The sequence below is a fragment of the Diabrotica undecimpunctata genome, chromosome 4, assembly GCF_040954645.1.
Source record: "Diabrotica undecimpunctata isolate CICGRU chromosome 4, icDiaUnde3, whole genome shotgun sequence".
Taxonomy (NCBI): Eukaryota; Metazoa; Arthropoda; class Insecta; order Coleoptera; family Chrysomelidae; genus Diabrotica; species Diabrotica undecimpunctata.
The window spans coordinates 17,290,518-17,316,285 of record NC_092806.1 but is presented as its reverse complement, the minus strand read 5'-3'; the positions used below and the strand labels follow the sequence as shown (position 1 = coordinate 17,316,285).

At 33.6% G+C, this 25,768-nt stretch overlaps 1 protein-coding gene across 2 annotated transcripts in view; it reads right to left on the bottom strand.

Annotated features, from left to right (window-relative positions):
* Positions 1–25,768, bottom strand: part of LOC140439249 (probable multidrug resistance-associated protein lethal(2)03659) — a 173,437-nt gene that overhangs the window by 47,615 nt on the left and 100,054 nt on the right. For both annotated transcript variants that reach the window (XM_072529048.1, XM_072529049.1), the window contains exons 4-6: positions 22,174–22,604; positions 13,881–14,037; positions 5,447–5,916 (exon numbers count right to left, since the gene is read on the bottom strand). In XM_072529048.1, coding sequence (XP_072385149.1) covers positions 5,447–5,916; positions 13,881–14,037; positions 22,174–22,604 — 1,058 coding nt within the window. The remainder of the gene's footprint in view (positions 1–5,446; positions 5,917–13,880; positions 14,038–22,173; positions 22,605–25,768) is intronic.

Below are 25,768 nucleotides of genomic sequence, written 5' to 3'. Positions count from 1 at the left end.
TTAAATACATAGTAAAAATTAGGCTTCTTAATATATAGGGTGTGTTATTAGTGCGAGGAAGTCTATTAACTTATTTGTCAAAAGAGATACGAAAAAAAAATAATTTAAGTAAAATTGCAGCATAAATAGTATGGTCCTATTTATGCTGCAATTCAAAAATATGTATTTTCAAATATACAGCGCCAACCATATTAACAGGGTGCAATAAACTTTTCGTTTTTAAATGGAATACCCTGTATATTTTTACATTTTTGGGCTCTTATCGATGTTCAAGTTTTTCCAGTATAAGGTTTGGCAGTATTACATGAGTTAAAAAAATATTTACGCTTTTTATTAATTTAGTAGCAAAATTAACACTCTGCAGAATTGTAAAGTTTGCTTTAATCGAACACTCTATATTATAGTATTGTAATGAAAAGTTATTTTTCCGTCGACCGTCTATTTATGATCAATTTTAACACCCTCAAAATCATTGATTAATGACCCCTATTAATGAATGATTTTCTATTAATGAACGATTTTATTATAGGCAACACAACATACATTGCTTGCATAAATTAATTAAACGCTGTGTGATTGGCAGTGACCTGTAGTGTAGGCAACCAAACATATTTATTTATATTTGAACTAAAAAATTAATTTAAAATGAAGTAGCCGCTGTTAGTACTATCTGTCATTGTATGTCATTATTTACTTAATTGTTTAAAATTCTGTGTATTTGAAAAATCAAAGGATGGATATTGACGAAGAGTTTAATTTAACTCCACCAGAATTTAACTTCTTCTATCACAGAATTTACAGAGGTCCAAGAAGACTTAAATATAAATTTGTCAAAATGCTATACAGCAGATAATTTTATTATTATCTTCCTTTAATTTCAGTAATTGTACCATTTCGAATATTAATGTTTACTATAATAAAACTACCACTAAGGAAACTTTGAATAAAGTTAATGAAAGCTGAAAAAATTGTTGTTTATCGTTAAGTAAATAAACATTTAAACTAAGATATCTTTATTTTTGAAAAGTACGGTCGACGGAAAAGTTTTGTAACGAACTCGTGAATTAAAATGGCGATTAACAATCTCGAACATTAACGTGCTCGCTTTGCTCACGCGTTAAAATATCTTAATTGTTAATCGCCCCTATTAATACACTTGTTGGTTAAATATTTATTATTGTACTTTATTACTTATTAAAAGACCTAACTGCTTTAATTTGTTATTTGTGATTTTTTGAACCAAACATTAATTGCAACAAAAATTAGGTGCAATTTTATTAGGTTGGCCATGAAAAATAAATAATAATCTAAACTGATTCTTAATTAGTTATATTTTAATAGGATTGTGTATAAAATAATAATAAAAACACGCAATAACTAAGACTTTGACATTAACTTTGACATTAGACTGTACAGATAATAAGTATTCGCATCGCAAACATTATACAAAATCCAAGTTTTATACGAATTATTAAATCAACAATTAACAATTCTCAACAGCAACTTACTGCGGAAATGTATGAAGAATTACTTCCGGTAATTCCGGCAATTAGTTGTCCAAAAAATGTAGATATATTTTTCCATTTACGTTATTATAGAAAAAGAAGGGTAAAATGTACAAGATTGAGAACAAGAAGATATTATAAAACATATAAACATACCAAAAGTAAAGCGAGACACTGATATTAATAAATCAACATAGAGTAAAAGTTGATATCTGATATCTGGTTATATGAATATAATCCACCTTTTAAATTTTAGAATCTTGACAAAGGCAAGGGTTACCTGCCGAAACGTTGATTTCAAAGTCATAATAAAATCTAGTCACCTTGTCACACGCCTCAAAAAATATGGGCCTGCAAGTAAATGAAAATAAAACTAAGATAATGGCATCAACACCCAACAATAGAGCCAGAAACATCGGCCACCAATTCACGGTTGATAATTCTACCTTTGAAGTGGTGGACAAATTCACATACTTGGGCTCCCTGATCACCAAGGAGAACGTCATGACGGAAGAAATCAAGCGAAGAATAATCCTAGCAAACAAATGCTATTTTGGACTGAGTAGACATATGAGAAGCAGAAACTTAAGCCAAAAAACAAAAATAACCATATACAAAACCCCTATACAACCAGTGTTGACATATGGGTCGGAGGCATGGACCATTTCCAAGGCAGATGAAAATCTCCTGCTTATATTTGAACGAATTATCCTGAGAAGAATATTTGGTGGCATCTGTGAAAATGGTGTTTGGAGAAGGAGGTACAACTACGAGATATATCACAGATATAAACATATATTTGGTTTATAACATATAAAGACGTAGTATCTTTTATAAAAATAGGAAGACTAAGATGGGCAGGACATCTGGCAAGATCACAGCAGAACAACACTCCTAGAAGAATCCTTATGTCACAACCTGTGGGAAGTAAAAAAAGGGGTAGACCAAAACTCAGATGGAGGGATGGTGTAGATGAGGATGGTAGACAAATAGGCGCAGCAAACTGGCAACAGTTGGCAATGGATAGCACTGACTGGCGTAATAGACTTGGGAAGGTCGAGGCTCTTTTATAGGGCTGTAGCACCAATGATGACGATGATGATGAATAAAATCTAGTTCCAAATTTAATATTACTTATTCAACCTACACGCAAGAAATATTAACTACGTTCCCAAAACGCGGATTTCGTGATAACCCCACCACAATTTCATGCGTCTCAGTACCTCTCGGGCTGTTTCTACCTATAACAGTGCTAATCAAAGCTGTCGCCGTGTATTGGGAATATTTTCTTTTGTAGCGCACATCAAAAATCTTACCCGGTAAAATTTACCCGAGGTCTGTTTTTAAGTAAGTATTTTTAATCAGTCTTATATGGGTAAAATGTCAATTGTTTATAATATTTTTTATGTTTTTAGAAAAATAGTAAAGAAATGAACTCTGGAAGTCATCCTGGGCCTTCAAAGATGGTTAAATTTGGTGATAAAAATTGGGAAGATTTTGAAAAAAATGGAATGAGGAAAAACAATGCACGGTAAGAGTTTGCAATGAAAGTGCCTCTTAATTTTTTTGACAATTTTACCTCTTGCAGATTTTTTTTCATGGATGTATAGATTTTCGTAAATGCTATTTTATGATTCTATATTAGGTTTATTTGTATAAAAAAAATCTAAATTTTTGTTCATAGCATTTATGGCTGTTTGTTTCAATAGACCAAAAATGTTATCAAAATTATCGTTTAATAGATTATTCTGTAAAAATCTTGTATTTTATTATTAAAATCAGTCATTTCACCAGCTCTCCCATATCTAGACACTACAGAAAAATACATAAGCTGACCCAGCCACGCTTTGCTGTGACTTGGTCATTCTTCTTCTTCTTTACGCGCCATCTCCGCGACGGAGGTTGGCAATCATCATGGCTATTCTGATCTTAGATGCTGCCGCTCTGAATAGTTCGATTGATGTGCATCCGTACCATTCCCTCGAGTTACGCAACCATGAGATTCTTCTCCTTCCTACACTTTCCTTGCCCTGGATTTTCCCTGTATAATTGATTGAAGTATGTTGTATCTTTCATTACGCATAACATGCACCAGATATTGCAGCTTTCGTGTCTTGATGGTTTCCAATATTTCCATTCTTTTGTTGACTCTTCTCATGACTTCGTTGTTTGTTACATGCTCGTCCATGATATCTTCAGGATTCTTCTATACACCCACAGTTCAAATGCTTCCAACTTTTTAGTAGTTGACGCGTTAAGTGTCCACGCTTCTATCCCGTAAAGCAGAGTCGAGAAAATATAACACCTTGCCAGCCTAACTCTCAAGTCTAATTTCAGTTCTCATGCACAAAGTACCTTTCTCATTTTATTGAAGTTTGTTCCTGCTTTTTCTATTCGAACTTTGATTTCTTTAGAGTAATCGTTTGTGTGAATAATTAGTGTGCCAAGATAATTGTAGTTTTCAACTTGTTTTAAAGGTTTACCGTTAATTGTCAGACTTTCATCATTATTTTGGGTTTTTGATTTTTCTTGATGTTTATTAATAATCCATATTTTTCTCCATACTTAACTATCTTGTTCATTAGCTTTTGGAGGTCTTGGAGGTTGTCCTCTATATTAATAGTATCGTCCGCATATCTAATGTTGTTAATTGGTGTTCCATTGATCCTTATTCCTGCTGTTTCTCCCTCAAGATCTCTTTTCATAATTTCTTCAGAGTATGCATTTAATAGTAGTGGTGACAATACACACCCCTGTCGCACTCCTCTTTTAATTTTGAAATCTTATTATGTGTGTTTATTAATGCGTATGTGTGCCGGCTGTTTATAATATAGATTTGTTATAATTCGAAGGTCACTGTATTGTAGATGTTTTGCTTTGAGTACGTTTATTAGCTATTTGTGGCGAACTTTGTCGAAAGCCTTGTTGTAATCTATGAAACATACCTATATCTTGGTTTACATCCAAACTTCTCTGATCTGGGTTCTTTATCGAGATAAAAAATATTTTATCTCCCAAGTTGGACCAACAAATACACTTTCACAAAATTTTATTGCAATCGGTTCAGTTGTTTTTGAATATTAGCTTGAACAAATACCATGCCACGAGATTTTTATATATAAAGATAGATACATAGATATATGACATAATAATCATGATAGTATGCCACAACACAGCCGTACTTAAATTGACGACATAAATTGTATTCAAATACGAACAGAAACATTTTCCATTATGTAGGTTTTGACCATTAACACACCGACCCGAAAGCTTCCCCTATTAGATTTTAATTCTATAATAGACCGTTAATGATAAATTAAGTCGGCTTGTGCTGTTTAACATGTAGAATAGACTTTTACACCACATCAACATTTTCACTGCCAACCAAAATATGTAGTGTTAAAGTAATTAAAATTTGTGGGAGTAATACAAAATAACCAAAATAATTGATGTGCAAATTAGTTATACATAAAGCAATTATAAGTTCGGATGCAATAATAACTATCTATTTAATAAGTAATATGTGTAATACAAATTAAACTGCGCTCAGTATACATTTGCCACACAATACGAACAAACACGTTTCTAAAGAACACTCAACATATTCTGTAAAAACTGACATAAAAAATTACAATTCCAACAAAATTTTTTGACCAAGAATCATTACACATTACACCTAGGCAGTCCAATTATTTTGCCTAAAAACATCACATGTTTTGGACTTGGGACTTGCTTAGATGAAAGAAAGCGGACTTGTGCTGTTTTTACAACAAGATACCAAATTTTATCAGTATATATTATGAAATCTATCTACTTTTTACACTTGTAAGATTTATTACTTTTTACTATTTTATAAATGTTGTTTATACTAAAAAAAATTTCGATACAATACCAGAATATAACTTGTATTAGTTAATTTCAAAATATTTCTAATTACTTACCCTCTGACAAATTATGGAGTCCAATAATAACTTTAAATATGGAACTCTTTCCTGATCCAACAGCTCCAGTGATCACATTTAGTCCAGGTTTTGAGATTTTTAGAGAAACATCATCGAGAACCTTCTTATTTGTTATTTCTACCGAAGCATTGTTAATATCAATCACAGCATCCTTGTAAATCTTTTCTATTTTTGAAATTTCTTGGCATTGGAAGACTTTATTTATTCGTTTTAAAGATGCAATCAACTCAGCTGTTCTACTCATATTTATAGGAATCATTATGCCCATGGCCATCGTAATTTCCCCGAAGAGGGAATCTATGTAGAAGATTAACTCGGTGTTGGTGTCATAACCTAGCGCAGTGTACGTCAGAATCAAAACCAGAAAAACTATTCCTGACATAAAAATTCCAATGATGACGATAAGGAAGTGAACAAAAAACATCTTTAGAAGAGCTGACAATTCTTTGCTAAAAAATGTAATAAACACTGTATAGAGCCATAAAAAAAACTATACAGACTAGGGGATAGTGATACGCAAAGTCCGCGGTATATAGCGGGCCCATCTTTTAAATTTCCGCTTGCATATTTTCTAAAGAGGACAATTATTTCCGCACAATAACAAACAAAGAAATTATTTAATTTTTCACAGTTAGCATCATTCATTATAAGCATCTTTTTATACAGAATTTGTATTATTTTAAATGGAATCATTAGTAATTATGATTATATATCTAATTAGCAGCTAACTTGTTTAACACTGATATACAGTGTGTTCCAACGAAAATTTGACTCCCCAGAAACTCAAAAACCAAAATTTTCTTCAATTTAAAAAAGAACACTTGATTCAATTTATTTAAAAAACACATTAATTTGTATTGATATGGGGACGAATTTTCATGCAAAATTCATGTCCTCAAATGTAAACCCACACATCAACCCCCATTTTTTTATAACAAGTATGGTCGAGTGGCACATCATTTGAAAGCTCTTTTTTTTCCTTACACGACAATCTATTTGTTTACGGAATAGCTTTGTTATTACATCAGTAATAACAAAAAACAAAAAATTTAATCATATTAACGAATTAAATATTCGCAATGATCTCCTATGACCTCCATCCAATATTACAGTCTATTTTCAAAGCCTCTTCGTATATTTGCAAGTACCTCCGGTGTCAATAATCAGCATTCTGTTACAATTCTGTGTCGCAACTCTGCAAGATCTGCAGGCGGAGTGGCGTATATTTTTGATTTTAGTTATCGCCACAAACAAAAATCCAAAGGCGAAAGATCCGGTGATCTGACCGGCCACTCTATTGGACCCCTTCTGCCAATCCAACGCCGTTGAAAACGTTGATTCAAAATTTGTCTTACGCGTATATCATAATGTGGGGGGCCCCGTCCTGTTGGAAAGTCAGTTCTTCCTCTAAAAGATTATTATCAGATTCCAACGTGCCAGTAATCAGCGGATCAGCGGAATCAAACAAATTTAAATAGGTTCTTCCATTGAGATTTACTTCAAAAAATAATGGTCCAATAATATGATTCCCTAAAATGCCAACCCATAAATTTAATTTCTGAGGTGTTTGTGTCTCCATGAATAAATGAGGATTACTTTTACTCCAATAACGAAAATTATGTATATTAACTTTACCATTTAACAGTACAATCGATTTATTAAACTGTTTATTCGGGCTGTTGGGCCGTTGTCTTCTGTTGAGATTTGTTCTCGACGTTTCGCCAACACTAGGGGTTGGCATCTTCTGGAGATGTTGATGCTTCGCTTGTAAGCAGAAACTGACGACGCGTTGTACTACGGAGGCAATATTTATAATTCCCACTCGCCTCCCCTCCACTGGTTTCGGCTTGAGGGGGCGTGTCGTTGTTTATAGTAGCTTTTCTATCTCCGTGTTTGGCGGGAAGGGCGTTTGTGGATTTTAATACTGGTATCCATGTTTTGTTGATTTTTAGTCCTTCTTCTATCCTATTGAAATTGTTTGGGTGCTTGTATATTTCCACCGCTTCCCGATATAACCGTGGGTAGTACTGTGAAGTTTTGTCCAGCATCTGTGTTTCTTCAAATAGTATTCGATGTTCTCCGCTTCCCAAAGCGTGTTCGGCAACGGCAGATTTGTCGATATGTCCTAAACGACAATGGCTTTTATGTTCATTTATCCTGGTGTTGGTGTGTCTTTTTGTGGTTCCCACATATACCATTCCACATGTGCATGGTATTCGGTATACTCCGGCCGTTGCTAATGGGTCGCGTTTGTCTTTTACCGATCTTAAACAATCCTTGATCTTCTTTGTAGGTCTGAAGATGGTCTTTATGTTGGCTTTCTTGAGTATTCGCCCAATTCTGTCCGTTACCCCCGATATATAGGGCAAGAACGCTTTCCCTTTACATTCTGTTTCTTCGTCCCTTCTTCTAGATACGTTGTTCATCGCCTTGTGTATTTCTCTTCTGGTGTACCCATTAGAGGTGAGCGCTTTTTCAATATAAAGAAGTTCACTTTGGAGATGTTGTGGTTCACAAATTCTCTTCGCCCTCTCTGCCAAAGTTTTGACACTACATCCAAATATTCAATTTACGATGGAAACAGAAAAAGCTCAACAACTAGCGTTCCTGGATGTATTAGTAAATCGAAAGGAAGGTCACTTAGGACATAAAGTGTATCGAAAACCTACACACACAGACAGATACCTAAACAGGAACTCAAATCATCATCCTAGCCAAAAACAAGGTATCATCAAAACTTTGGCAGAGAGGGCGAAGAGAATTTGTGAACCACAACATCTCCAAAGTGAACTTCTTTATATTGAAAAAGCGCTCACCTCTAATGGGTACACCAGAAGAGAAATACACAAGGCGATGAACAACGTATCTAGAAGAAGGGACGAAGAAACAGAATGTAAAGGGAAAGCGTTCTTGCCCTATATATCGGGGGTAACGGACAGAATTGGGCGAATACTCAAGAAAGCCAACATAAAGACCATCTTCAGACCTACAAAGAAGATCAAGGATTGTTTAAGATCGGTAAAAGACAAACGCGACCCATTAGCAACGGCCGGAGTATACCAGATACCATGCACATGTGGAATGGTATATGTGGGAACCACAAAAAGACACACCAACACCAGGATAAATGAACATAAAAGCCATTGTCGTTTAGGACATATCGACAAATCTGCCGTTGCCGAACACGCTTTGGGAAGCGGAGAACATCGAATACTATTTGAAGAAACACAGATGCTGGACAAAACTTCACAGTACTACCCACGGTTATATCGGGAAGCGGTGGAAATATACAAGCACCCAAACAATTTCAATAGGATAGAAGAAGGACTAAAAATCAACAAAACATGGATACCAGTATTAAAATCCACAAACGCCCTTCCCGCCAAACACGGAGATAGAAAAGCTACTATAAACAACGACACGCCCCCTCAAGCCGAAACCAGTGGAGGGGAGGCGAGTGGGAATTATAAATATTGCCTCCGTAGTACAACGCGTCGTCAGTTTCTGCTTACAAGCGAAGCATCAACATCTCCAGAAGATGCCAACCCCTAGTGTTGGCGAAACGTCGAGAACAAATCTCAACAGAAGACAACGGCCCAACAGCCCGAATAAACAGTTTAATAAGTTAGACGATGGCCGTGAAAGCCTAATGCAATTTATCAGTACAATCGATGTTGGTTATTATTTATGATTTCACTAAATCTTCACAAAATTGAAGCCGACGATTAGGATCATATTCGTTTAATTGATGAAGAAATCGTATTTTATAAGTGTGAAATTTATAAGATTTTACAATTCAATAAACACTAGATGTCGACCAGATACACGAGAGAGTTGTATCTGATAGCCTGTCGATTATCCATTTTTGTAAATGACCCAATACCGCCACTTCAACTGCTTCATTCCTCACTCGACGGTCTACTTTGTGTTGTTAACGTCACCTGTAGCTTTCAACTTGTCAGTTAAATGTTAACGTATTGGTGACTTACGTCTTTTTCTGGATGGTTCGTTTTAAAGATCCTTGCCGTAGTCTTAACACACTGATTATTTTTATAGTATAGCTTAATTAATTCTTCCTTCGTTAGAATATTCCATTTTTGTGAGCCTTTACAATAGTATCTCGGATTAATCAGTCGCTGACAAATCTCAAATCAAAGGTAATCTGGTAAACATTAAAGAAGATAATTAGGATTCATTATCTTGTGATATTTTTACAAATGGAAAAAAACACAGTGGCGTGTTGACATCGATTTACAGGTTGATTGAATTATTGAATTGGAGATCACTAAGAATGTTTAATTGGTTAATTTAAATTTAACTTAAATTTTGAAGAAACTCTTGGCTTCTGAGTTTCTGGGTGGGGGGGTTAAATCTTCATTGGAACACACTGTATGTAGTACAGTGACGACATTTAACGGTTCAATTGAAAAACAGTACACAGTGGGCCACATGAATAAAGTACAAGCCATGTCCCACTGTAAACTATTGTTTGTGTTTATCAATTGAGTTTATTTCTAATATTTTATTTGTATTAACTGTAATCATTTTTGTATTCTTTGACAATTCTTTTTTGTAAACATTGAGATAATTACATCTATAGAGAAAGCAGTGAATAAAGTAAAATTGCATTTACTTCAAAGGAAATTGCTTGCAGTATAATTTGCAGTATAATTTGAAGAGAACAGACAAATTAGATACATCGCCACAAGGGATATAATATTTTGTCCTATTTATCGGGTAAACAAAGTATTTTCATAGACGATGTTAATTATCAACAAAGAAATTCTCCTTATTTTGTCTAACACACGTTGGGACCTTTTTAGAGAAAAAAGTGGCCCACTGTGTACCACTCTCCCCTAGTCTGTGTAATAAAAATGGCGGTGTTCGGGATTTTGGCAGTTTCGCAGAATAATATGTACATAATCTTAAATAGCATAATCCAACTTGTTTTAAAAGTAAGCCAACAAGGGCATTTTAAATGTAAATTACACAACACACGAATTAGGATTTTTTAGACAGCTCTACCATAAATATTGATACAAGTGTAAACGCAGTTTGTACGGCTGATAAACTGAACACAGCTAAAAGTTATGTCGACAACATTAACATTTGACATGTATACTGGAACATTGTAGACAAGGAAAGAGAGGGGAAGTGTAATCGTATGGAATTTACTGAAGCCCAAACGGGCACCAGAAAGGTTGCCAGGCCATATTTTATTTTTTTAGTAGATTGAGAATAATGGATATATATCAATAGATTTTTTTCAAAATTTATAATTGAACACTGATATAATGATCACTTTTTGAACATGATTATATCATTACATATTTTTTAGAAGATCGATATAGTGTTGCAGTAAATCAGTAAATTAAAGTTGAAATCAGTAGATCTACTGAAAAATGAGTAGACCTGATAACTCTGCAAGACGTAGTAATGGGCAACGTACAGGCACCAAAACATGGCTGTCACGTCGAAACTGGCTGCACTTTGCGAAGGTTTATTAAATGAGCGTTACCTGTCCTCTCTCCAAGATCACAGCAGAACAACCCTCCTAGAAGAATCCTTATGTCACAACCTGTGGGAAGTAGAAGTATGGGTAGGCCAAAACTCAGATGGAGGGATGGTGTAGATGAGGATGGTAGACAAATAGGCGCAGCAAACTAGCAACAGTTGGCAATGGATAGAACTGACTGGCGTAATAGACTTGGGAAGGTCGAGGCTCTTTTATAGGGCTGTAGTACCCATGATGATGATGATGACCTGTCCTCTCTCTTTTCTTGTCTAAGTTTGAGCCGGTAAGATGGAGGATACAGACAAAGAGAACCGTATTGCTCTCATTGCCTTACATAAGTGCGGAATACAAAGAGCTCGTATTTATGAATAACTTAAACCGTTAAATCTTACGCGAGTTTTTGTTTATAGAACTGTGAAGATATTTTTGTATATGTGAGGAGTAAGTGACCATAAAGATCGGGTCGGCTTCGCGCGCCTCGTTCGTCATAAGTTATTAACGATGTTAGCTCAAGAATTAACCAAAATCCTAGCCGAAAGCAAAAAATAATGGCTCAGGAAATGGACATTGCCCTAGAATCATGAGTCGCACTATCAAACAAAATTTGAGACTTCCAAACAACAAAAAGGACAACGCCTTACAGTTTCATTAAATCAAAATGGGATGAAAAAAATCAAGACGTCTGATTTTGTAGGGTAAAGAGCTTCTTTTTTTTTTTTTCTTATTGAGCTGTCTTCTAACGAAAGTTGGCGATCACTTCTTTAAACGGTTTACTATCGTTTGTAACTTGAAATGTCTGTTCACCACTGAGGTTAGTCCAATCTCTGATATTCGTCAGCTAAGATTTCTTCTTTCTTTCCAAGCCTTTTGTTCCCTCTACTCTTTTTTGCATGATGACGAGAAGAAGAGAGTATTTATTGTTTTGAAGTATGAGGCCCAGATACGATGCTTTTCCTATTTTAATTGTATTTATAAGCTTTCTGTCATGTCCAACTCGTCTTAACACTTCTTCGTTTGAGACTTTTGCAGTCCAATGAATTTGGTAAATAGCGCCACAAAGAAATCCTCTTTTCAGATGAAAAATTTTTTACTGTGGAGGAAATTTTCAATTAGAAAAATACTAGAGTTTGTGCACTAGCATCTAAGGAAGCCTACAAACTGTTGCCAATTATCTACCGAGGTCATTATCCTGTCTCAGTAAAAGTTTGGTAGGGAGTATCCTATGACAGCATCACTTCTTTATATTTTTGTGAAAATGGCATTAAAAAAGTAGTGAGAGATTATCAATGAGACATTTTAACAAATTTAATGGAGCCCCTATACTACAATATATTTTAAAAAGATCATGGATATTTCAACAGGACTATAAATGTACGCTTAAGACCAAAACTACTCAACTTAAAAATCGTGTATCCCAATTCGCACCCTCAGTGCAAGACTGCGGTAAGTCAGAATAAGTAAGTTTCGAGATAAAGACGATTTTGTTTATTTTCGTGCTAATATCGGTGAAATAAGACACAAGTTTTAAGAAATATTAACATTTAATTATGTTGTTGCGTGCTTTTCGTCCCATATTACATTAACCAAAAACAGAAATTAAAATAAAATAATATTAATGATAAAAAAATTAGGAATTTCAAAGTTACAAGACTTTTGCACGGAGAAAATTGTAAAAAGTGTAGACAGATTTTCTGTTAGTTGTTGTCCTCTTCTCGTATATCATCTTGGGCCAAAATATTTTTAAAAAAACTATGGTGGGCTTCTGGTATCATACCCTAATGGCCTAAGTATACCAAATCTTTCTTTTTGGCCATTTGAATTTTTGACTGTTCTTTGTAGGCAGGTGTAAGTAGCACTTCTCGTATATTATGTGTAGTTAGTTTTTATAGAACAAGTTTTCTAAGAATAGATATTTTTAACCTGTCAGTATTGTTAATACACAAGTTTTAAGATAACTGTTTTTCCTTTCATAAGAAAAAATACTTTTTGGCTGTATATAATTAGTCTTAATTTATGTATTTTTAATCCAATCTAATAAATAAATGGTCAAACGAGATCGCACACGTTTTATGGAAAATATAATGTCACACAAAGGACATAAAACTTACATGAATAGATTGGTCTCGTAAATATTTCTTTATTGTCTCGGCCGTTAATGGATTACGTAGACACACTGTACATTAAAATTAAACACCACAGATATAGATATTAAAATAACAAATATCTTACATTTTTCGTGCCTTTCATTGCTTGTTATCGAAACCGTTGCAATGTTCCGTGCAAAACTGTTGTAACTTTGTTACATTAGAATTACAACAGTTTTGCACGGAACTTATGTACAAAAACGCAAAATAGTTAAACTGTTGTTGTTGCAATATTAAGCCGGTTAAGCATTTGAAAGTTACTTAAGTTTTACAGGGAATAGATATGTTTACAATCGAATTCCATGATTACTTCATTTTCATAAAATTTTGAGATACTGCAGTCTTGCACTGAGGGTGCGAATTTATGAGTATGAACATTATGAACATTATGATTAGATGATAAGGTGGATTAAGGTCTGGGTTGACCATAATCCACTCGACTACAAACTGTGATTGGTAAAAGATGTCACTATAATGTAGAGTCATTGAAGCAGGCGCTGGTATAAGCTGTGGACAACTTTCCTAATGATATCATTTATACAGCGATCAATGAATGGCCTAACAGACTTGGGTGCCGTATTCACGCAAACGGTGGCAATTTTGAATAAACTTTTTGCAGTTTGTAGTGAGCGAAACTTATTTAAATCAAACCAGTATTTAAACTTTTTTTAGTAAAATACTTGTATCAATATTTATGACACGACTAGGTACATATATCCCAATATATACTATATTTTGTTATTATATAATTTACCTTCTTTCTTTAGATATTTTTCCAATAAAAAACTTTTCCCATGTATACATTTTGATAACACGAATTGCCGTAAGTGCTTCCTGTGTTATCTGAAGCCTTTCATCAGAGTGCTTTCCAACTTTTAGTCGCAGCTTTGTTACTAATTTACAGAGAAATCCTAAAATAGAAAAAAATAAATATTAAAACAATTAACTTCATCTATGTAGTAAAATCGTATTTTTTATATTCTTTGACGTAAAATTTGGTGCTGGCGCAACATAGACCTTAATTATATCGCAGACCTCAAATATACTTGGACTTGTAGTTGTAAGGGTTATCTTTTTAAAATCAATTAATATTAGATAATGCATACCAACCTAAAGCCTCCTGACTAGGTTTAATTGGAGTTTTTGTCACACAGTACAACTGTCTCCGCTACATATATGCACCCATACAAGGGTTTCAAATAATTAAAGTAGTCATCGATTTGGAAGCTGCTTATGGCTCCTCTATATCGGCAGACACGTCCGCGGACGACATCTACGTATGCATCTGGAGATGTGTAGAGGAGTAATTTGATCATCTGTTGTTTATATATTGTCAGCGGATGCGTTTGCAAGATATCCGATTGTTGTTGGTTTTTTTAGCACAGATCAAAGGGTTTCGGTGAGGATGTCCGACGCCTTTCCACACATCTGACCTCTGATATTGTTCTGAAGCTTTTTTCTTGTGGCATTTTAAATTAATTACTATTTAAATGGGAATAAGCCACAATTAAAGGTTCAAATACGTTTATTGACGTTTCAATTTCCACTTCGGAAATTTTGAGAACGATTTCCGAAGTGGAAATTGAAACGTCAATAAACGTATTTTAACCTTTAATTGTGGCTTATTCCCATTTAAATAGTAATTAATATGACCTCTGACTTCTTCTTTTCCATTTTTTTTATTGATTCTATTCCGATGTACACTCGTGCAGTACTTGGACGTTCTAAATAGGCATATAGCTGCGGCAGCTATGGTCTCAACATCAAAATTCATTTTTTTAATGCTCGCGTAGATATTGCGTCTCCCGGGAATTAACACAGACTGAACGATTTACAGATGTGTCCAGATGTGTAGTCAGCTTGTGATGATACATCTGCAGATGCGTCCGCAGACGCGTCTGCCGATGTGTAGTGGAGGCATTTAACCACGACATGCTGGAATTTGTTTTTTGTTGGTAATGCGATAACTTACTTACATTAAAGTGGTATTTAAAAAATATAAACTGGACACGATCACAACTTAATACATAAATGAATTTGTATATATTTAATAAATTAAATAAATTAGAAGAGTGATAGCATCTTCTCCATAATTCATGATAAAATATCGTCATTTTTTATAATTAATAATGGTTTTTATTTATATAGGTACTTAAACTTCAATAAATTAAGCAATGGTTTAAAGTAAAACAGACTCAACCGCTTATATAAAGCTCAACTTTTATATAAAGTTTTATAACTTTAAAATATCTTTCTCTCTCTCTCCCTCTATCTGTTGTTTTCTACACATACACTGAGGCGCCGTCGACTTCTTAAATATACAGATATGATGTATTTTTAAGCATCAGACGTGTTTGTCTTATATTTTTATTCGTGAAAGTTGCTATAAAATTCCAACTTGGAAATGTATTGCCTTCAAAAGAAGAAAATTCCTTTTTATTTCAACTCGGAGATATAATTGATGTCTCAGTCAAGGATATCTTTATATACAGGCAAATAAACACATAATATTATCCCATAAACCACGTCAACAGGTTGAATAAAAATATTACAGTTAAAGAGGATTACAACAGTTGATTTTGATTATTATTTTGTAATTCTTTAAATATTTTATGGGGTAATATTCTAATTTATTTATTTAAAAGTTTTATTATTTCTTTTTCTTTTTATGGTGCTATCTCCCAAAGAAGTTGGTAATCATTATAGCTATCTTTGATGCTCCCTCCATAAACAAGCCGAAGAAGCAATTAAACCATACACAGAATTTTCGTAACAATGAGATTCTTCGTCCTCCCATTGATCTCTCTCTATTTTATCATGTTCAAACGTGCCAATATGTCTGTGTCGACCAACAAATACATGTTGACATGTCTGAAGCGTAATTATGGCAATCACAGTATGACTTTGCCTACTTCCTCTTCTTCTTCTTTCTTCTTGTATGTAAGCTTTAAAGCCTGTTTCTTCTTCAGTATTAGCCTCCTAAATTGTTTAAATTGTCGCACCATATTTTTCTTGGTCTGCCAATACTTCTTCGTCCGTTTGGTGACTTATATCGTGCTATTCATACTATCCTATCCTCTGCCATTCTATTGATGTGTTCGTTCCACTCCTGTTTCCGTTTTGTCCCTATTTATTTGTGTCTTCTATATTGCATGCTCTTCTTATGTTTTCGCTTCTTTACCTATCCTTTCTTTTCCCTGATATTCGTCGAAGTATTTTTATCTTTGTTGTTTATAGTAGTCGTCTCGTTTAAGATGTGTCAGGTCTCTCTGTCGTGTATGTTAATATAGGTCTAAATGTTGCTTTATAGATTTTTGTTTTTGTCTTGTCTTAGGTGTTCTGCTAAGAGATCCTGCCGCTTTACTTACTTTTAAGCTTTGTTGTACTTCTTCTTTAAAATCTTGGTAACTAGTTACATCTATTCCCAGATATCTAAACCTTGCTTCCTGCTTTATTATTTTCCAATCAATTTCTATTTTACATCGTAGTGAGTATTTAGATGTTGTCATACATTTGGTTTTTTCTGCTGATATTATCACTGTATTTCTTGGCTGTTGTATTGAAGATGTGTGTTAATCTTTGGAGCTCGTTTTTTGTCTCGGCGATTAATGCAGCGTTGTCTGCATAACATAATATTTAGATTTTTTTGTTTCCCATACTGTAGCCATTACCTTTAAGTACTACTCGTATTATTTCGACCACTATTATATTAAAGAGAGTGGGCTTAACGAGTCATCCTGTTTGACTCCGCTTTCTACTGGTATACACTGTGTTAGTTTTCCATTTATCTTTGCCTGTATTCGATTATGGAAGTAGATGTTTTCGATGGTTTGTATAATATTAATTGGTACGTGTTTTTTATACAGTAGGTGTAAGTTTGATGCAATCGAAAGCCTTTGTCAGGTCTATAAAACATAGATATGCTGGTTTATTGTACTCAATGGCATTTTCTGTGATTTTCTGTGATAAATTTTGTTGCTAACCTCAATGTCAAGCGGACATTTTTTTTTTGTTAAAATAACTATTAGAGTTAAATTGTTTTAACTGTTTGGTTTGTAAAATTGTTATTTCAATATTTTCAGAATCGGAGCTAGAACAACAGTCAACCAGCCAGCGTTTGTGTTGTTCGCTTAATCTGTGTTCGTTACTTTGATTTTAAACTAGGTATTAAAATTTGTTCGCACTGCTTCCAATGTAAATCTTCATTTGTCAAAAAAGTTTACATAATTTATTTATCCACCAACATCAATAACTATAAAGATATTGGAAATGCCAATCAAGGACGTTTCTAATGGACTTTGCTGAAGTTGAGTTGAGAGTCAAGTGAAGTCAGGCATATTGTGTAAGTATAATATTCAGTATTAATTGGTCACAGGTAGATTCTGAGTTATCTTGCATGTATAAATTTGGTGTATTTGCAAATTACTCGTAGAGATTTTCCTGGATTTTTTATAGGTCGAAATCTTTTTATAACATTTCTTTATTCTTTTCTTGTTTTCGTTAAAATAGTAACCTCATCAGGGAAGACTAGACATTGATGTTGATTGTTGAAGATAGATCCAGTCGTTTTATCTCCACCATTTCTGACTATTGTTTTTAATACCACATTAAAAAACGCCGCAAATAACAGATATCCTTGTCTAAGACCTCTGTTCACTTCAAATTCATCCAATGGGAAATCTCTCCATACTAAGTAATTTCATGTGATATTCAGAGTCATTCTTACTAATGTAACTAGTTTTATGGGTATACCCAATTAGCTCAGTGTTTCATACATTATTTCTTGTTATCCGATTTTACTCTTGTTTAAAATCTATTAACAACGCATAAAGCCTTATATAATGTTCATAGGAGGTAGTCTGGTTTTTCACTGTACAAATCTGATTTGTTGCTGTCGTATTAACTCTAAAATCGGCCTGATACTCTTCTAGTTTATCTTTAGCAAATTGTTTGAGTCTCTGTCTTAGCATCCTGGCTAATACCTTGTAATACATGCCAATTTATCCCCTTTTTGAATATGGGGCATAATTAAGCTTTGGTCCAATCTTTGGGTATATTTTCTATTAATAACGATATATCACCCTTTTTTGTTGTTTTTCCCCTCCATTAATTAGCAGTTCCGCAACTATTTCGTTTTCTCCCGGTCTTTTGATATTTTTGAGCCCATTGATGATACTTTTATTCTGTCCTTCATTAGGCACTTCTATTATTATGCCATCATCCTCCATAAAAAAATTGCATTCTCATTTGGATCTTGAACATTCAGTGGTTCACTAAAATGTGTCTTGCATATACCCACAACTGATTATTTTTAACCATACCCATACTCATCTCATGCTTCTGCTTTGATCTATGTACCTCTGGTTTATACCATTATTATTATTTGTTAGTGCCAATTCTCATATTTTCTTTTCTTTTGCTATTTTAAGACATTTTGGCTCTTTTGTGAAATAAATTTATTATTTGCGCTATGCCCCAACTTCCATTGTTTCATTTCCCATTGGTTTAGTTTTTTGTAAAGACTAACATAACATCTATGTTGTATGTCTTTACTTCGTTGACTAGCTCTTTAAAAGATTCCTCATAAAAGGATCCTCTAATGTTCCAGGTCGCTAGTATCATCTCGTTTATACTTTCCAACTCATTATAACTAGTAATCATTGCCTCTCCTTACTTGGATCATTTTCTTCATATTAGTCCTATCGGCCTTTTAATTGTTTTGCGTTTTCTAATGTTTAATTCTCTTAATCCCATTACCATACCTCTCCTTTTATTGTTATCTTACTAAATCCCATTTTTACTTGTTTTCCAATTTTTCTTTCTTTGATTGCTCTTTGTCTTATCATGCTCTACATTTTTATTTCTTTTTACTCAAATCGTGGTTTATATAAACTCATAAGTCTTTCAATCTTTCTAGGTTGTATTTATTCTCTATTATTTTTCCTTTCCCAGAAATATCTTCTATTTCTATTAAACATGTATATTCTGTCAGTTTCCGTACTGTCTTAACTTTTGTATCAATGCTTAGGTGTCTGTCTATAAATTCTGTTGTTTCCTTTTTTATGTCTTTAGGCTTCTTTAAGTCCATTTTTAAGCTACAATGTTTTTCTTTCTTTTCCTTTTTCTAATAACTCAATGGTTTTCTGCATATCTCCTTATTCTGTAAAGCAAGCAAGCAGTTTAATTTAACCCAGCCTGTGAGACTTTTATACCCCTTAAGAATGACACTCGGGTGTTACACTTCATTGGGGCGAGGAGGATTAACTCTTGTACGCAGGAATCACTCCACCGCGACCCAATACTCCAGACCATATGTTTCCCCCCTATAGCACTCTGATGCGCGATAGGGGTACAACTATCAGCAAAGTGCTTGTCGTGTGGATTCCTGGTACAAGAACTCGAACACGATATTCTATCCCAATCAAAGCAGGTTAGCGTAATGTAACAGACTTGGCGCTCGAGGACTTGGCCTTTGGTGCCCGGGTTTAGGATTTTTAGTTAATTTTTTTGCTGGCTTTCGCCTTTTTATTAGTAGTTTTGTATTTTTTTTTAGTGGTCTAAGCCGTTTTTTAAGTTTTTTGTAATTTTTTTTGAGAGATGTCTGAAAAATAATATCATTAGTCATTATAAAAATTGCCAGTGCTATGTGCTGGGTTGTCTTCTGATAGAGCTACGATTTTCTAGACTTTATATGTTGTCCAGGATTTGCTGTTTGGGTCTTTTGTGCTTCCATCAATGGAACGCATCATATCTTATTATCTCTAGCAGCATCAGGCTTGGGTGGTTCTCTAGCTCAGAAAATTTTGTTCTGGCTTTTTCTTCCATCGTGTCTGTTACTTGTTTCAGTTCTCTAAACAGGAAACGTTCAGAAACGTATCGAAGTATATTTACCGCTTCTCTGAGGCTGTTGTTATGTGCTGCCTTTATCCTCTTTTTACTTGATTTACTTATACTGTTAATTAGTCTTATTTTCGTTTTTAGTTTTAATTTGCTTTTTCGGCCTATGAGTCCTCTTATTACTGCTCTGGCTGTGGCTGTTTTTTGGATGGTTTGGTCCATATATTGCATAAAGGTTAGTCCTTGATCCATTGTGACTCCTAGGTATTTTGCTTTTTTTCCATTCGATGGGATTGTTTTGTACTGTAAGCTGTTCGTCTGGGGTTTCTTTTCTCTTTTTAAACATGGCTGCTTGAGTTGATGGCTATTTTCCATTGGATACTCCATTCTTCTATGTTATCCAATGCTTTCTGTAAGTAGTTTACAGCTTCACCAATGCTTCTGTGTTTAGCTGCAATTGCTGTGCCATCTGCATAAAGACTGAGAAGTATTCCTGGTGTTCTTGAAATATCGGCGGTGTATGTTTTATAAAGTAAATGTGACAGGGCCGCTTCCTGTGGCACTTAATTCTGTACTCATTTGTTTAGTTTAGTCATTTTCTTATAGTTCCGTAGTTGATATTTATTACATTCTTTAAGTTCTTTGCTTAAGACCTCATCCCTAAGCTTTTTTTGTTCTTTTCTTTGTTCTGCCATATTCTGCTGCCTCACATCTTTTAGTCATGCATCATGTCCATCCGCTTCTCATGCATTGGTTCTAAAAATTAATCTAATTTTGTATCCTTACCTTTTTCTTTTTCGTAGAAATTTGTAAAAAATAAATAAACATAAAAAAAGGAACGGCTACCATTTGGATAGGTGAACTTACTACAAGTTTATATATTTTTCGCTGCGTCTGGCGTTATGCTAATTTGTACGCAATTCGTTAGATACACGCGAACGAAACGTCATCAAGCCAGTGACGTCATTATTTAGCGTGCACTGTGACTGTATTTTTTGTATACGCTAACTTGTGCTCCGTGTATGCTAAGTACAGTGAGTGTCAGAGTAATTTTAGATATGTTTGTTGTTTAATCGTGTGGTATTTATACTTTAAAATATTAATTAGTAAAGAGTTTTCTTATTTTATTAAAAACATCAAACGGTTACAAAAGGAGTTACCACTACAAGCAAGAACATTTCTTTGTAGCCGTTTTCTGTGACACAGGCTGGTTCTCCTAATTAACAAACAGTAAACCAAAAGAGGAAAAAGGCTGCTTTTGTGACAAATTCGCTGGCAAATTTAGCTAGTCTATTTTTCGGTAGTTCGTTCACTTAGAAAGTGAAGATACTGGAAAGACTAGAAACTGTTTGAAGAGAAGGTCATGAAGTAGCCATGCATTAGCCATAATTCCTAGCAGCTCTGACGAAAATACAGATCAGAGCATTACAAATAATGAAGATCCAAATAATGTTTGTGACATTTTATATGTAAATGGAGAATTGTTAACTAACTATGCCAAAAGACATCTTAAACTCAAATGTAACTGGTTTGTTGAGCTTTAAAATTGCATAAACTTACACAAGTAACAATGTTTTTCTTTTCTAGCTGATGGTAATGAGATTCTATTAACTGACGAAATGCATAATGAAAAACAAAATGGTTAACTAACTATATCAAAAAACATCTTGGACTCAAATATAAATGGTTTGTTGCTTATTTGAAACTATTGTCAAAATAAACCTATGTCATTAACAATATTTCTTCTTTTTTAGATGTTATTGAAATTTTACCTAACAAAGGGGATTTCGTTTTAGTTACAAAAAGTAATGAAAGCGGTATAGAGAAAATGTTTGCTGAAAATTGGCAAAAAATCGAAAGTGGACATGGAAAATCAGTTTTAACTATGAAAAGCAACATATCGATCTGTAAATTATTTAATCATAAGTGATAAAAGAAGCAAACGTAACCTACACGATTTATGGCGTTAACGATCATTTGACTCCCTTGATAAAAATTAAATACAATTTTAAACACTAAGGATGTTATGACTTAAAATAGCACCAAACTATCGAAAGCAATCATTTAAGTTGAAAATATTATTTTTGGCAAAATTGTCGTTTACGATGTTTTGTGGAAAACATATTTTCCATATTTATCGGTATTTACATATTTTTGGTAAATAAATGTGATACATTTATAAGCTTAAATAAATTTAAAGAAAGTCTTACCTTGTACTGGTAAAGCTATGGCAAACATTCCAACCGCCACAAACGCAGTTACCCCGATCCTGCTCCATAATAAATAAAACACGGTCGTCGTCTGTACGAAAAATATTAAAAATTCTTTAAACACCCAAAGATTCATCTCAATACTGTAAATATCTTTAGTCATGACTGTTATTAGATTTCCCGAGCTGGTGTCTAAAATCGAGTTGGAAGAAAGCTTCAGCAACTTTTCATACAGGAGAGATTGCAGCGATGTTTTGAGCCTCAATAAATATTTCAGTTCGAATATACCGACGTTAGCGGTGAATATTACCGAGAAAAATTTGATAAATATTACCAAACTGGCGCAGTAGAATGCTTGTGTTTCTGATATTGTCTGTTGTTTTTTGTCGAAATATGCAATCAATTTACTCATTCCATACGGTCGTACTATACTAAAAGAAAAAAATAATTGTATAAGATAAAAGTAAACTTAAATATATATGAAAAATAATACTGAGATATTCTCTACTTGTAGACTACAAGCCCGTGGGCATTTTTAGAGGGTAATTTGAAAATAAACATGAAAATAAAAAATTTTCCCTATACAGTGATGAGTGTCTTACCACCCGGCAAAATAGCGGAAAGGATAGAAGACAGATTAAGTTGTGAGATAGTACGAGATAAAGCTAGTTATTAGACGTGTCTATTTGACCTCAGTCATAATTATACGGATGACCTCGAAAATATTTTATTTTAATAATTTCTGATGTTAGAATAAATGATTGAATAAATTAAGATATATTATAGTAAAAAACATTAATTAGTAGCGATTTTAAATTATAAATCTTTAAGTTTATTTAATAATAAAAATAACTAAACTGAAATATTTGACTAAACTAAAGGTAGGTATTTGTCCGAAAACAATTTTTGTATGTGGAATTGGTGTAATAGTTAGAGACGTTATCTATTGACAAGAAGATTGGGGTTTAATTCACACCAAGGGTAAAATTTTTGTTTTACTCAATCAAAAAATAATAGAAAATATGATACATATTAGATAACAAGTTTTCGAAAAACTCATTATTTACAATTTATTCTTATTCCAATGTTATAAAATAGAAATACAAAATATTTCAAATTCAATTTCAGTTTTACAGTCTTCAGTTGTGAATGCAAAATAATCCATTAAAGACTGTTTAATGTCAAATTCATCACTAAATTCTTAGTGTTAATATCAATTCCTCTGTACAGGTAATGATTTTCAAAACAATTGACGACATTGGAATGGATGCGCGCGAACAGCTGCCTGCTTTACAACTAACCAAATCATCAAGCCTTCAAGTTATCAAATAATAACACATCGAGAAGTGTTTTTGCACGGTAAACAGAACCTTTTTATTGAAAAAACAATTCGTGAAAAAGATTTTAACGGTCGAGGAAAAAGTGCAAATTGTTGTCTGGCATGTGAATGGATTATCAGACAACATGATTAGACAACAATTTGTAAATATGTTTCCAAATAGGCCGGCTCCAGCACGATAAAAATTCAGTCTATTATACGTAATTTTTTTACTTATGGATCCGTGTTCGCTCCAAGTGGAGTTCTTAGACGAAGAGAGGTAAATCCATATTTGGAACTAAGGGACACTTTGATTTGTGCAAGTATTGAGCAAAATCCTACCCAATCAACATCTCGTCTCGGAGAGCAATATGGAATTCCAAGATTTAGAGTAGGTGAAATTTTGAAAAGACATCGATACCGTCCCTATAAACTTCATAAATCCAACGAACAATTCCCTGGGGATCAATATAGACGTTTAGAATTTTGTCAAACTGCAATGGAAATGTCAAATCAAGATCAACATTTTTTAGAGGACGTTTTGTTCACCGATGAATGTACGTTTTCATTGCATGGTCGTCACAATTCAATGAATGCTCGGTATTGGTCTCGAGGAAATCCTCGTCAGATTTATGTCACTCGTACCCAGCGTCTTCGAAAAGTAAATGTTTGGGGAGGCATAATAGGGAATCATGTCATTGGTCCATTTTTTATAGACGGTATGTTGAAGTATTTCCGCCCATACTTGGAACTTCTGCAAAATCAAATTGTCCCAGCCCTTTGTAATTTACCAATACCTTTCGATTCCATATGGTTTCAACACGATGGTTGTCCTGCACATAATTCTCGCATCGTCAGTGAATATCTCAGTGCGACTTTCCTTAATCGATTAATTAGTGGCTACGGAGATATTTTTTGGCCTGCAAGATCACCTGATCTTGCACCTTGTGATTTTTTTATGTGGGGATATATCAAGTCCAAACTATATGAGAGATATAACGATGAGAACATCGTGCCTTGAACTCTGATCGATCAGACTTTTATAATTCTTTATTGACAGTTTGGGATATTGTTCTGCTGCTAATGAAGGCTTATTTGAACATATTGTAAATACGTTTATTTACAATATTTTTTTTATTTTTGTAGAATTTTTACTTATTTAAACATTCTTTAAACGTTCTTTTAATTTTGAAGAATTTTTACTTTATTTTCGAAAGTACGACGATACTGTTTTTTTAATAAGATATTTTTGTTTTAACTTTAAACACTTCTAATACTAGTAACGACTGACATGTTTAGTGATTCAAAGCAAAACGATCTCTGCATAATTTCAAATTATTAAAAAAAACCACATATGGGTTTTGAACTCCAATCGTCTGCGATGTCTGTGTCGCAATGTCGAATTCTTACCACTAATCCACGAAGGATTCCGTGACAAGATTGTATGAAACTCCTCAAATCATAGTAGAAATTATTCTTGGTTAATAATTTAAAACTTTAGATTAAATATTTACTATTAATTAAATTATTTTATTCACATTTTTGCTTTATTGTGGTTAATCAGTTTTTACTTTATGCGAAATTAAAAAATGGAAATACGTCACACATACGACGTTACACATAATAATTATGACCGAGGTGATTTAGCTCGAAGCTAACGTCTAAAGGTGTGAGACTATCGATAGTGGTAATGTACTGTAATATAAATTATAGGTTTCTCCGATTATTTCTCACCTCTACGAGTTTCATCTCTTTTTATTTCACAAGGTAACTGTGTTTTCTATCTCTTACGTTAAAAAGGCTTGTGGTAAGACACTCATCACTCTATAATAGAATAGAATAGAATAGAAATATGCTTTATTGTCACTGAAAATTATACAATGTTATGGACAAAGCTTACAAAAAGTCAAAAAAAAATAAATAAACGATTAAAATTTACTAAAATTACATAAATCGTCAATATCACAGAATCACAAAACAAAAGATAATAAAATATACAATCCATTGCAAAATTTAACTAAATTGCAAATTCCGTAATAAAACCTTACGAACTAGTTTACGAATAAGTTTAAGTTGTTGCAAGTGATACCCAATGCTTGAAATATAAAATGTAGGTGCTTACGAATTAAGCAAACAGTTTCTAGAATATATACAGAGGGAAGAGTTAAAATCCCGTGATTTTTTAAGTAGCTTCTGCAATGTGTTATTCTACCGAGGCAAAAAATATACCGTATTGCTCTTTTTTGTAATTTAAAAATAACATCAGATTGGGCAGCT